The sequence below is a fragment of the Schistocerca piceifrons genome, chromosome 4 (genome assembly GCF_021461385.2).
Source record: "Schistocerca piceifrons isolate TAMUIC-IGC-003096 chromosome 4, iqSchPice1.1, whole genome shotgun sequence".
In the NCBI taxonomy this organism is placed as follows: Eukaryota; Metazoa; Arthropoda; class Insecta; order Orthoptera; family Acrididae; genus Schistocerca; species Schistocerca piceifrons.
This window is the reverse complement of record NC_060141.1, coordinates 796788696-796803581: the sequence shown is the minus strand read 5'-3', so window position 1 is coordinate 796803581 and position 14886 is coordinate 796788696. Positions and strand designations below refer to the sequence as shown.

Genomic DNA, 14886 nt, shown 5'->3' with positions numbered 1-14886 from the left:
TGTACAACCTCTGGTCCTTTCAGTTTATCCAGGTCCCATTTCCTCAATTTCCCACCTTTTTGCAGTTTCTTCAGTTTTAATCTACAGTTCATAACCAATAGATTGTGGTCAGAGTCCACATCTGCCCCTGGAAATGTCTTACAATTTAAAACCTGGTTCCTAAATCTCTGTCTTACTATTATATAATCCGTCTGAAACCTGTCAGTACCTCCAGGCTTCTTCCATGTATAAAACTTCTTTTATGATTCTTGAACCAAGTGTTAGCTATGATTAAGTTGTGCTCTGTGCAAAATTCTACCAAGCGGCTTCCTCTTTCATTTATTACCCCCAATCCATGTTCACCTACTATGTTTCCTTCTCTCCCTTTTCCTACTGCCGAATTCCTGTCACCCATGACTATTAAATTTTCGTCTCCCTTCACTATCTGAATAATTTCTTTTATTTCATCATACATTTCTTCAATTTCGTCGTCATCTGCACAGCTAGTTGGCATATAAACTTGTACTACTGTGGTAGGCGTGGGCTTCGTATCTATCTTGGCCACAATAATGCGTTCACTATGCTGTTTGTAGTAGCTTACCCACATTCCTATTTTCCTATTCATTATTAAACCTACTCCTGCATTACCCCTATTTGATTTTGTGTTTATAACACTGTAGTCACCTGACCAGAAGTCTTGTTCCTCCTGCCAACGAACTTCACTAATTCCTACTATATCTAACTTTAACCTATCCATTTCCCTTTTAAAATTTTCTAACCTATCTGCCCAATTAAGGGATCTGACATTCCACGTTCTGATCCGTATAACGCCAGTTTTCTTTCTCCTGATAACGACATCCTCCTGAGTAGTCCCCGCCCGGAGATCCGAATGGGGGACTATTTTACCTCTGGAATATTTTACCCAAGAGGACGCCATCATCATTTAACCATACAGTAAAGCTGCGTGCCCTCAGGAAAAATGTCGGCTGTAGTTTCCCCTTGCCTTCAGCCATTTGCAGTACCAGCACAGCAAGGCTGTTTTTGTTAGTGTTACAAGGCCAGATCAGTCAATCATCCAGACTGTTGCCCCTGCAACTACTGAAAAGGAAGTAGTGACAGTAAATTCCATATGGCTTCTTATCCTGAGAAAAATTAATAAACTAGTGGTATTATAAGACAAACTAGGAACAGTACTAACATTTATTGAGTGGATTAACATTAGTGAACGAAAATATGGGAAAAAATTATGTTTGTTGTGTAACTGAAAGTAATTATTTCACGGCAGTATAAGAAATAGGTCAAGAATATCTAAAAATAGAAACAATTTTTTAAATGAGGCAGCATGCAAGAATTCAGAAGAATTACATTTTGAGACAAATGTGCACATATTTCTATGCCCTTGTTGTCTGTATGTTAATTTAATTGTCTTATACAGAAACAGCTGTGAAGGCCCAAAATGTATAAGCATTTAGTTCATCAATATTTTGTATAAACATAGTTTTTTATTTATTTTGATATGAATTTCATGTTTTGTATAATTTCATGTGATGTATTCCTTGGGCAACATGCGAGAGGTGGAGTTCAGTAACAGAAAGCCCATTGCAGCATATGCTGCATGCTGCTACCAGTGCCGTACCAAGTGCGTAGGGGAACCTGAGAGTACTACACCCAGGTGCAGCTCTAGGGACAACACGGGTAACAGTACCATCGTATCCTGCTACTGGCACGTGTGAGTGTGCCAAGTGTAGTGTCGCCACATATGTGTACTTAAATCAACTGCTAAATGTATCAGTGTGGGATGGCCACTAGAGGCATCCTGTGGAAAGCAAGCACACGGCTAAATCTCCACTGCACTGTCAACCAGCATCTCAAACCTATACACAAATGAAGCAGCGTTGACTCACGCTTGCTATGTTCCTTTAGTTTGTACCAGTCACATCAGCTGTTCTGTGTATCTCTTATGTTGCACCTTCTGTGCGATTCATTTGTCTAGTTACATGTGGAGTCATGAGAGGCTTATTTCTGTTATTGTTCAGAGGTTATGAATAAACCCAATTTGTGTTACTTGGATTGGTTTCATCTTTTACTTAGTTACTATATGATTGGCAATAAATTTGGACCGGTTTCCGCGTGTGCAGTCTTTAAGTGTGGTTTCATACAGCTTACTTCATCAGTCACCACTTTGTTGGTTTTTAGTAACAGACAGCGTACCATTCCACCAGTCTGTCCCCACACTGTACCTCCATATGATGATTCAGCCGAGGATTGGAAAGCTTACAAGAAAAGGCTCAGTCAGCAGTTTTTGGCTTTCAGGGTGATGGACTCAAATTTGTGCAAAGCCTTATTCCTCTCGTGGATTCCACCAAAGGTGTATCAATTACTGTACCAGCTTGCCCCTTTACAAGAATCAGCAGCTCTTTTGATCACATGTGCAGTTTATTGTCCAACTACCATCATAAATGAACACATCATAGCTGTTTGAGTTCAATTCTACCAATACCACAAGAAAACAAACCAATCATACAGGGTACAGGCAGCGAACTTCACAGCTTTAGCCATACATGTCAATTCATTACTGGTGCAGATAATTACTCTTATGCAATCTTTTGAAGTTTCCCAGGCAGCGGATGGTCAAACTGAAGTGTGAGGCAGTGTGGCAGTAGGGTCACAAGATGTGCAACTAGGATGACAAATACCTTGCACGAGGAAGTGGCAGTGGCAGCAGTAAACATGCGGGCACAGTGCCGGGCAGACCAAGACAGGTCTAGGCAGCCACGAAAGCCACAGCACCAGCATCAGTGTTCTCTGTTTCCATCTTGTACTTTCTGTTTTGTCCAGCATGAATATTTGGCATGCCCTACATGCTGGGTTACTTGTATCGCCTCTGTGTTTTTGACAGTGTTTCACTGTTGTCCACGGAAGACCTGTCTCACAGAGTAATCATTCCCGCCGTGTTACAGTGCGAGGTTCTACGTCTTCTCCACCTGTGCCACTGGCCAGTTTTGCACACTAAACTGTTAGCTAAGAACATGTTTTTTGGCCAGGGATTGATGGCGAAATTTCCCATTTTGTTGCGGCTTGGGAGCAGTTTGACTGACAGCAGGCAGCTTCCAGGGCATCTCTGTCCCCCTGGCCTGCTCCACGCCATCCAAAGGAACGCATGTGGGTCCCGTTTTGAATTCCTATTGGCTCTTCATTTCTAGGTCCATTTTCCTGGTTTTCTTACGTTCTCTGGTATGCGTTCGATGTCAGTTGAGGGCATAGTTTTTTTTTTTTTTTTTTTTTTTTTCCTATTGAAGGGTTGCCTTGTACCTTAGTTTCCGAGAATGTATCCCCGTTTGTTTCTCACAACTTTCCATTGTTTTATTCCCATCACAGCATTCGTCATGTTACGGCTCCACCATTCTACCCTCAATCAAACGGCGAGGCATAACGACTAGTGCGTATGTTTAAGTCCCAAATTAAAAGTTTTTCGTGGATTCTTTACAGAACAATGCCCTTCTCCATTTTCTGAGTACCTATTGCTTCACGCCTATGTGGGAGCGGAGCCCACTGAGTTGCTTCACAGCCAGCAGCCACGCACACTCCTCCACCTTCTGAGGCGTGCGCTGCACCTGCCAAGGTTGGGTTCATCCTGCTCCTTTGCACCGGAATCATTGGTGTAAGTGGACGGGTCTGGTCACCAGCCCAAGTGGATACCGGCCACTGTTGTCCACCACTGGTGACACTGTCTCTTTGATGTCCATACGGAACAGGTTGGTGGCATGCCACTTCGATCAGCTGAGCACTTGCTAACTGTTGAAAGCTGCTGGTTTGTGAGTGTGGCCCTCCTCACTGCAGCCTGCCCCACTACCTTCTACCTCAAGCCCACTGTCGCCTGCTGTGAAGGTGCCCCCATCCCATTGGCTGTCTCTTCCATGTGTGGCACCCTGGGGTTCCAGCTTTCCAGTGCCCACATGGCACATTGTCCCAACCTCACTGTCAGTACCAGCTGCCACCACTCTTGATGCGATGGATGTGTCTCTCATCAGAACACCGGTGTCTCCTCCACTGCCTGAGGGAGAGGTGTACTGTTCCTGCCACTTCTGCATGCAACTGTGAGTGCACCGAGTGTAGTATAACTGCACGTGTGTACTTAAATCAACCACCACTGTATCAGCACGGAGCAGCCACTAGATGTCCCTGCCATGCCACCTACCAGCGACTCATGCTTATATATAAGCGGAGTAGCACTGACACACACCCCACATTATTTTCTTTCAGTTTGAACCGCTCATATCAAACATTCCACATATCACTTATGTTGCACCTTCTGTATGATTCTTTTGTCTTGTTATGCGTGGAGTCACAAGAGGCTTATTTACTTCCATTGTTAAGGGGTTTCTGAATAAAGCCATATTTTTGTTACTTGGATCAGTTTTATGTGTTACCTGGTTACTACAAATACGAAAGACGTAAAACAAAAGTTGATGTCTATCAGCCTGAGCTTTACTTTTGCTTATTATTGTATACCGTTCTGATAAACTTATGAACACAGCTTATCAACTGAGCTTGTGAACTGATAGGTTCAATGTCATAAGTTATGGAATAAATAAAGTAATAGAAATAACCATTGCCGTTGATTTATTAAATGGCATACTGTAATAAGAATAATTAAAATACAGATTTATTCCTTTTGATTGTGACTTTATGCCAAAAACAGAACAGCTGCAATTAGAGAAATGCAGGGAAGTTGTTCTCTTTGAAAGATAAGCGGTCAACCTACTGTTTAAAGATTCACAGAAAAAAATTAAATTATAGAAATTCCACAGCTCACCGCATTTCACTGTGGAAACCCTATAAGAAGTGAGGAAAATTTAGTCTACTCGGGCAGACTCCATTATGTCCAAGTGGTCTGCCATCAATTCAGATACCCATGTTTTGTTAAAGTTGATCTGAATCATCATCACTAAGTTCCCACAGTTGTCATCTATGGAGTAAGTAGGTGTAGCCTACAGAATGTTATGGATATGACAAGAATTATCTTGCACACTAAGTTGAAACAGCTCACCTACCTGTAATACAGAACAAACCACCTTCTCTGCAATGTATCTTTCTTCATTTTGTCTCTCATGTTGTTGAGAGGCACCAATATATTACCAAAGCAAGCAACAGCAGTGCACAACTATGTCACTGAGAAACACAAATGATACATTATTTTCTTCCTACTATGTGTGTAGATAACACCAGTCTTATCTGAAATGTCTTTCAATAACCTGAGTTAAGTAGAGGTACTGACAATGTGCATTCTGTTTATAAGCTGCAAAGTCTATCTGCTAGAAGATGGGCTCTAATTATTTAGGGTGTAGTTCTTATTACTCACCTGCAATTGGTCAGTTATTTTAGATGATGGACATTTCTGATTAGTATCAGAGACAACTATATACCTACTCATAACAAGTACCAGTATAGGAAATACACTTGCCGGAGCACAGAACAACGGTAGCAGTAATGTCTGTTGGTTTGAGGAATGTCACAGACCAAAATGTATAAATTTCTACTGCTTATAATCTGTACAGCAAAAGAAGATTTCTGACAGCTACCAGCACTGTAGCCAACTTAAGGCCACAAAGTGCAAATGGCTACTGCAACGTCGACCAAAAGTCAGATCTGCCTATCACAGGGGCAACATTAAGTTATTGCCATAGGAATGTACACAAAATCATATTATGTGATTGGTCATGGCAGTCAAGTGAAGCAGCTGCACCAAGCCTTCTTTTACAGTCAGAAATCCCCTCTTGCCATAAGGACAGTAGACAAAATAAACATGACAAGAATGTGTAGTGGTTTGCTAAATAGTTGTGGTAACTACACACATCAAAAAAGTTTTGCATCACCCCAGTTCCCAGAACTCCTGAAGATAGACATTGACTGTGAATATAGTATCACAGACACAGACCCTCTGACTGTTCAGAGATTTCCCTAAACCTGCCCAAAGATGTAAACAACCATGCCTGAGCCGCGCCTATCAGATGGAGGGGGTCCAACATCCAATCAGTTCCAATCATTCCACTGGAGGTACACGACTTGTGTTGGCTGTAGTTCACCCATGCCTAGACAGTCAATATCGCAGTTCAATTGCATCCGCATTGTTACTTTGTGCCAGGAATGGCTCTCAGAAAGGGAAGTGTCCAGGGGCCTTGGAGTGAACCAAAGCAATGTTGTTCGAACATGGAAGAGATACAGAGAGGCAGGGACTGTGGATCACATGCCTCATTCAGGCCCCCCAAGGGCTAATACTGCAGTGGATGACCGCTACCTACGGATTATGGCTCGGAGGAACCCTGACAGCAATGCCACCATGTTGAATAATGCTTTTTGTGCAGCCACAGGACGTCGTGTCATGACTCAAACTGTGCCAGTAGGCTGTATGATGCACAACTTCACTCCCGACATCCAGGGTGAGGTCCATCTTTGCAACCACGATACCATGCAGAACGGTACAGATGGGCCCAACAACATGCCGAAAGGACCGCTCAGGGTTGGTGTCACATTCTCTTCACCAATGAGTGTCCCATTCTCATCACCAATGAGTGTCCCATATGCCTTCAACCAGACAATCATCGGAGACGTGTTTGGAGGCAACCCAGTCAAGATGAACACCTTAGACATACTGTCCAGTGAGTGCAGCAAGGTGGAGGTTCCCTGCTGTTTTGGGGTGGCATCATGTGGGGCCGATGTATGCCACTGGCAGTCATGGAAGGTGCTGTAACAGCTGTACGATACGTGAATGCCATCCTCTGACCAATAGTGCAACCACATCGGCAGCATACTGGTGAGGCATTAGTCTTCATGGATGACAATTTGCACCCCCATCGTGGAAATCTTGTGAATAACTTCCTTCAGGTTAATGACATCACTCGACTAGAGTGACCAGCATGTTCTCCAGACAAGAACCCTATCGAACATGCCTGGGATAGACTGCAAAGGGCTGTTTATAGACAATGTAACTCACAAACCACTCTGAGGGATCTACGCCAAACCGCCACATTGAGGAGTGCGACAATATGGACCAACAGCGCCTTGATGAACTTTTGGATAGTATGCCACGACTAATACAAGCATGCATCAACAGAAGAGGACGTGCTACTGGGTATTACAGGTACCCGTGTGTACAGCAATTTGGACCACCACCTCTCAAGGTCTCATTGTATGGTGGTACAACATGTAATGTGAGCTTTTCATGAGCAATAAAAAGGGCGGAAATGATGTTTATCTTGATCTCTATTCCAATTTTCTGTACAAGTTCCAGAGCTCTTGGAATTGAGGTGATGCAAAACTTTTTTTGATGTGTGTATAATCTGCATCAGATCACTTTTCTTACTCTTGCATGTGGAAAGTTTCTGTCGCCTTTAGAAAAGCAATCATCTGAGTAATTTCCCAGTCTCTTTGTCAGCATATACTTCACAACAGGACCATAATCGTTCCTTCACTGTCAAAAAGCTGGCCACCTCACAGTAACATTCAGAAAGTGTACTTTTACAACGTAAAACACTGAAAGTAGATGGTCATCATTGTATAAACTCATTCAAAACAGTTCATAAATTTATTTTTAATCTGAAGAGAGATATGTACAATAATATGCAATAATTTACTGTATAAATTAGTACATTATATATTAAGAGTTCTCTACATTTTGTTTGATCTTTTCCTGAATGAGGTTTGCAACAGCTGCTGATGGGTCCTTTTTAAAACTGGGGTCGTGAAGCAGCCTCTTAAAACTGGCCACATCATGTAACCTGTAAGCAAAATGTTGTAACACTATTATTACTTGAAAAGTAATATCATAGGATATACACTGTCTACTTCAAATCTACAAAAACCAACTTTTTATCCAGAATGTATATAACATTAACTATTCAGTGGCAACCTTCACCTGCAAGCATACTTTTAACTGTGTCATCTATACCCAGTCCGTATATATATATATATATATATATATATATATATATATATATATATATATATATATATATACAAAGATGAGGTGACTTACCGAACAAAAACGCTGGCAGGTCGATAGACACACAAACAAACACAAACATACACACAAAATTCAAGCTTTCGCAACAAATTGTTGCCTCATCAGGAAAGAGGGAAGGAGAGGGGAAGACGAAAGGAAGTGGGTTTTAAAGGAGAGGGTAAGGAGTCATTCCAATCCCGGGAGCGGAAAGACTTACCTTAGGGGGAAAAAAGGACAGGTATACACTCGCACACACGCACATATCCATCCACACATACAGACACAAGCAGACCTTAGGGGGAAAAAAGGACAGGTATACACTCGCACACACGCACATATCCATCCACACATACAGACACAAGCAGAAATATGTCTGCTTGTGTCTGTATGTGTGGATGGATATGTGCGTGTGTGCGAGTGTATACCTGTCCTTTTTTCCCCCTAAGGTAAGTCTTTCCGCTCCCGGGATTGGAATGACTCCTTACCCTCTCCTTTAAAACCCACTTCCTTTCGTCTTCCCCTCTCCTTCCCTCTTTCCTGATGAGGCAACAATTTGTTGCGAAAGCTTGAATTTTGTGTGTATGTTTGTGTTTGTTTGTGTGTCTATCGACCTGCCAGCGTTTTTGTTCGGTAAGTCACCTCATCTTTGTATTTATATATAATTTTTCCCACGTGGAATGTTTCCTTCCATTATATATATATATATATATATATATATATATATATATATATGAAGGAAACAACCCACGTGGGAAAAAATATATCTAAAATCAAAGATGATGTGACTTACCAAACGAAAGCGCTGGCACGTCGATAGACACACAAACAAACACAAACATACACACAAAATTCAAGCTTTCGCAACAAACTGTTGCCTCATCAGGAAAGAGGGAAGGAGAGGGAAAGACGAAAGGATGTGGGTTTTAAGGGAGAGGGTACGGAGTCATTCCAATCCCGGGAGCGGAAAGACTTACCTTAGGGGGAAAAAAGGACGGGTATACACTCGCGCGCGCGCACACACACACACACACACACACACACACACACACACACACACACACACACATCCATCCACACATATACAGACACAAGCAGACATCAAACCATTGCATACAAACAAATGACAATAAATATTTCAAACTTTCATTTAAAATTAACATTTACACAACCAGAGGATACAGTTAATGCTTTTATGAACAAGCAGTCATGTACCTTAATCGTTAACTACTGAAATGCAATAGCCATAACCAGCAATCGTAAGTAATGTGTACATATTATCTACAACACATGACCAATGTTACCTGTCAACTGCACTAGGACAACTGATACCTCAAAAAGCAGCTCTCAAAGGTAAGCTTGTCAGAGGTCGCTAAACATGGCATGAGAACACATGTATGCCCTGAGGTACACTCTGCTGACTACCCTTACAATTATATTATAACATAACTTTAATCACATAATAGATTTTTGCTTTTGAAACCTACTACTAATTACAATCTACAAATAAATCACAATTATTCATCACACATAAAATATCTTGCAAGCAATAGTTGGCTAGAGTTTACAGTGCCATACTATGGCACAACTGTAACCACACAATAAATGTTAAAAACAAAATGTCATTAGCAATGGGAAACAAATACAGACCTCCACATTACAGCGTAATCTGTATCCTAAATATAAGTATTATAAAAACCAATAACCGATTTACATACACAGCGCCATAGTACAGCGTAACTAAAATGACGTACCAAAATGCTTAGAACTTACTGGATAAGCATGAAATCATAAAACAGCAAAAATCTTTCACTTATAAAGTCATTGAAATGAGCAACACCTACGGTGCCCTATAGTTTGGCATGTTCAAAATCCCAGAAATTCATTATTCATATTAAAGCTCATGATCCATCATTATTAAAAGTGGGAATACTCCCTATAGCGAGTCAAGTTTATGTATGTACACCTTAATGTCCTAATGATCCAGATTTAACAAAAATAAAATAACAAAATAAAACTTCCATCCACTGTTAAGCAATGTTACATTACAATCTAAAGCAGTGGTCATACGACACAGATCTAATGGAAAAATGGAAATGTCGTGTGGCTAGGGCCTCCCGTCGGGTAGACCGTTCGCCTGGTGCAGGTCTTTCGATTTGACGCCACTTCGGCGACCTGCGCATCGATGGGGATGAAATGATGATGATTAGGACAACACAACACCCAGTCCCCGAGCGGAGAAAATCTCCGACCCAGCCGGGAATCGAACCCGGGCCCTTAGGATTGACAGTCTGTCACGCTGACCACTCAGCTGCCGGGGCGGACACACAGATCTAATGAAAACTGTACATACATCCCACTTTCATTTTTTCTTTTTCACTCCTTTTTTTTTTACTTTTCACTTATACAGATACACTTGTATGCTTGTTATATGTATTCCCTTGAACAGTGAGTCATCAAAAGTTCAATTTCACATAGCTTCTCTCATGGACACGATGTACAATCAAAATTATCATTAAACCAGATGACATTGGCCATGAGCAAAATGTAGAACAAGAACAGACTTGTAGAATAAAGCTTCCAACACTGGTAAGCAGGGCTACTACAAGAATTTTATTACACGGGTATTAAATAGCAATGGTCATACGACATGAACCTAATGGGAATTGACCATACAATCTATTTTCTTTTTTACTAGTTATTTTTTCTTTTTTATTATTATATATTTCTGACTTCACCCCTCTGAACCATTCCTTCCAATACTAAACTGGTAATGCTTTGATGTCTCAGAATGTGTCCTATCAAACAGGGGTAACACAGAAGCGCATTTAATAATGAATAAGAAGATAGGACTGCAGGTAAGCTGCTATGAACAACATAGTGAACACACTATCATACCCAAGACAGAAGCAAAGCCAACACCCACCACAGTAGTATAAGTTTATAGCCAACTAACTACACAGGTGACGGAGAGATTTAAGAAACGTCTGATCAGATAAAAGAAATTACTCAGATAGTGAACTTTAAGAATGAAAGTTGTATACGTGGGAGAGCCCTGGAGACACCAGAAGTTTGAGATTGATTATATAATGGTAAGAGATTTTGGAATTGGATTTTAAATTGTCAGACATTTCCAGTGGCAGATGTGGATTCTAACCACAATTAATTGGTTATGAATTGTATGTTAAAACTAAAGAAATTGCAAAAAGGTAGGAAAGTAAGGAGATGGGATCTGGATAAGATGAAATAACCAAATGCTGTTGAGAGTTTCACACTGACTAGAACAAGAGAAAGAAATACAGTACAAGATGAATGGGTAGCTTTGAGAGATGAAATAGTGAACATCACAGAGGATCAAATAGGTAAACAGTCAAGGCCTAATAAAAATCCCTGGATAATACAAGAGATACTGAATTTAATTGATGAAAGGACAAAAAATTTACACTTACAAAAACAAAAGACTATGGAGATGAACTAAAAGCGTTGTACACGCATGCGCTCGAAATGACCACACAGCCATTCCGTATCACATGCACTCTCACATAACTAAAACCAATTAGGAGGGAAGAGAGCTAATCAAGGAATTACAACACAGAGAAAACAAAACACAGAAGAACTAAAAGAAAAGCACAGGGAAATGCGGTTGGCTGACCACTTACAAAAATCTAGGATGAGACAGCCACCCTTTGACACATTAAGAAAATCTCCCTAAAATCTTGTTAAAAACGTTGGACAATTTACAATACTTTAAAACCCTAACCACAATTATTTGGTCATTAAATAAAATAGACAGCAGATCAACCAGTACATCCGCCGCAGCCTGCTGATCAGCAAATAAAATGCAGTCCAGCCACTCGTCTTCCCATTGACACATAACTTTGTACCTCAACAGCAAGCCGATGGCATGCAGGGGGTAGTGCACCGAAATACCAGAGGATCAAGACATGCGTCCTTGGCTGCTCAATCTGCCCTGTCATTCCCCACAATTCCAGTGTGCCCAGGTACCCACCAGGAAGACGTCTCCTTCCTCAGTCATTGTAGTTGTTGGAGGGCATCATGGATATTTTGGGTTACTGTATCTGCTGGGTACAAAAGTTGGAGAGAGTAAAGGGCACTCAGAGAATCTAAGCAGACGAGAAATCTAACACCAGGAGAATGTCTCATCTGCTCCAGTGCTTGCAAGATCGCATAAAATTCTGTGTCGAAGATGGTAAATTCTGGAGGAAACGATCCGGGAAAACGACAGAGCAACCAACAGAGTCCCCATCTGTAAAAACAGCTACATGGTCATGGTACTCAGATAAAATACAGAGAATATCGCATTAAAAACAGAAGCAGGAGTGCTCTCTCTCCTGTACTGCACCAAATCTAAAATCACTCTGGGCCTCTCCAGTAACCAGGGCGGCAGGCGGTTAAAACCCTGGATTTGGGGTCGTACTGGCTCCATGTCAAGTGACTCCAGCAAATGCTGCACACGGATCCCAAATGGCATCATGGCTCGTGGACAGTTGGAAAAAGGGTGTTCCAGAGGTGGATGAGCAACAGTATGGTGTGTGGGTGACATTGGAGCTGCAAGGAACTTACAAGCCTGACGCACCATGAGGAGCTGGCGCCAGATGGTAAGTGGCCATTCCCCCGCCTCAGCACAGATACCTATATGGGACTGGTCCGATAAGCACTCGTGGCCAGCCGAATCCCCTCATGATGGACAGTGCCAATAGCATGCGAGTAAGAGAGCCTCGCTGACCCATACATCGTGCAACCATAGTCCAGCCGCGAATGAACAAATGACCGATAAAACTGCCCTGTCCACTGCCCAAGACCTGTGGCTAAGGCACTTGATGATGTCCAGTGCCTTCAGAGTTCTGGCTTTCAGGTCCCACAGGTGTGGTAACCACAACAACATGGAGTCAAAAATGAGGCCCAGAAACTGCAATGTGTGTCTAAAATGTTTGATGGTGTACCCATATTCAAGGCAGGCAAATTAAAAAGACAACGAGAACGTTTAAAATGAACACACACACACACACACACACACTTATCTGCAGAAAACTGAAAACCTGTCTCTGCAGTCCACTCCTCTAACTGCCGCACTGTAAATTGCACCTGACGGCTCACCATTGCAACACTGGAGGAGGAGCAGAAAACAGCAAAGTCTTCTACAAATAAGGAGCACTGTACAGGACTCCTTATCAAAGATGTGATGCTGTTGATGGCTATGGCAAAGAGAGTAACACTTTAAACACTGTCCTGAGGAACACCATTCTCCTGCTCAAATCCATCACACAGTGTGTCGCCAACTCGGGTCCTAAAAAACTGCTGAGACAGAAAATACAGTGTGAAGGCGAGGAGGTGGCCATGAAAGCCCCATTGGTGCAGTTGTGCAAGAATACAGTGCCTCCAAGTCATATTTCGGGGTGCAATCAGCCTCGTGATGCCAATTGAGGAGCTACTCGACCGAATAGTAACAGCTCTCGTCACAGAAAACCACCATAATGACGGAGAGAGTGGTGTGCAGACCACACACCCCTCCTATCCGCATCCTCAGCTGAGAATGACATGGCGGTCAGATGGTCCCAAAGGGCCACTTGTGACCTGATGACGGAGTGCTAAGTAGTATCGTATGCCTTACTTATATCAAAGAATATACTGATACAGTGATGCTTACAGAGGAAATCCCGTTGAATAGCCGCCTCTAGGAGGAGCAGATTGTTGACAGTGGACCGAAATCTTTGGAATCCACACTGGAGAGGCTAAGGAGTTGCCTGGTCTCTAACAACCAGACCAGATGATGGTTAAGCATTTGCTCCAGGGTCTTTCCTACACAGCTCATTAAGCTACACTACAATAACTACTGAGCCATGTGCAGTCCTTTTGTGGTTTGAGGAGAGGGATCACAAAATTGCCTCCCTCCACGAGTTGGGGAAGTTGCCTGTCTGCCACATTAGATTATAATATTCAAGGAGGATTTCCTTTGGTGCCACCGGCAAATGTCGAAGTATGCAGTACTGGATTTAGTCATGACTGGGTGCAGTGTCACAAATCTGTCAGTGCCAATTCGAGCTCCCACATGGAGAAAGGGGAGTTGCAGGCCTCAGAACTGTTGGACCTGAAGTCCAACTTTTCCCTCTCTATAGTCACACGATAGCGACAAAACACCGGATCCTGGCTTGCATTGGAAGTAGTTTACACAAAATGTTTGGACACCATCTGATCAATGTCTCTGGGTGTTGTTTGGAGGCACCCATGCTTCAGCACTGCTGCTATCAGTAAACAGCTGTCTTTACCAGAAATCCTCCAGGTGGCTTGCCATACTTTTATAGAAAAAGTGGAACAATTGATGGAGTCCAGGAACACTTGCCATGACCTTTTCTTACCCTTCCTAATGACACGTCGAGCCTTGGCCCTTGTGACTCGAAAGGCCCTAAGGTTATCTGCTGTCTGTCGGCATTTGAAATGTCAAAGAGCCACACACCTTTCTCGGATCATGGAACGGCACTCATCTGTCCACCATGGTACTGGTCGCCTCCTAAGATGACCTTTGAGGATGAGGCGGAAAGTGGGTGTCGAGAGGCACTCTGCTTTTCTTGTACCTTCTGGATGCTCGCTGCGGGAATTGTCATTTGTCTTTCCTGGTGCAGCTTCCTGGATTGCTTTGTCCTTACTCTTTCTCTTTTGACATGTACACATGCACGTACAGGTGCTTGTGGTGGATACAGGCACACTAGGCATCGTCCGTGTCGAAGTGTCTGCCTTGGAAATATGTTTTAGCACCATGGAAGACTATGAGATGGTAAAGATTGGAAGGGGGGGGGGGGGGTTCATCACCTTATATTCTTTTTTGGCTTCAGCATAGGAGTTCTGCTTGGTCATTTATATCCTGTATTTTGTGTTCTTCAGCAAAAACA

At 42.4% G+C, this 14886-nt stretch overlaps 1 protein-coding gene across 1 annotated transcript in view; it reads right to left on the bottom strand.

The window, feature by feature from the left end:
- Nucleotides 1–7550: 7550 nt before the first annotated feature.
- The window catches only part of LOC124795480 (ribosome biogenesis protein SLX9 homolog), an 82263-nt gene continuing 74927 nt past the window's right edge, over nt 7551–14886 (bottom strand). Inside the window, exon 4 of the mRNA XM_047259518.1 lies at nt 7551–7757. Coding sequence (XP_047115474.1) covers nt 7637–7757 — 121 coding nt within the window. The 3' untranslated portion in view covers nt 7551–7636. The remainder of the gene's footprint in view (nt 7758–14886) is intronic.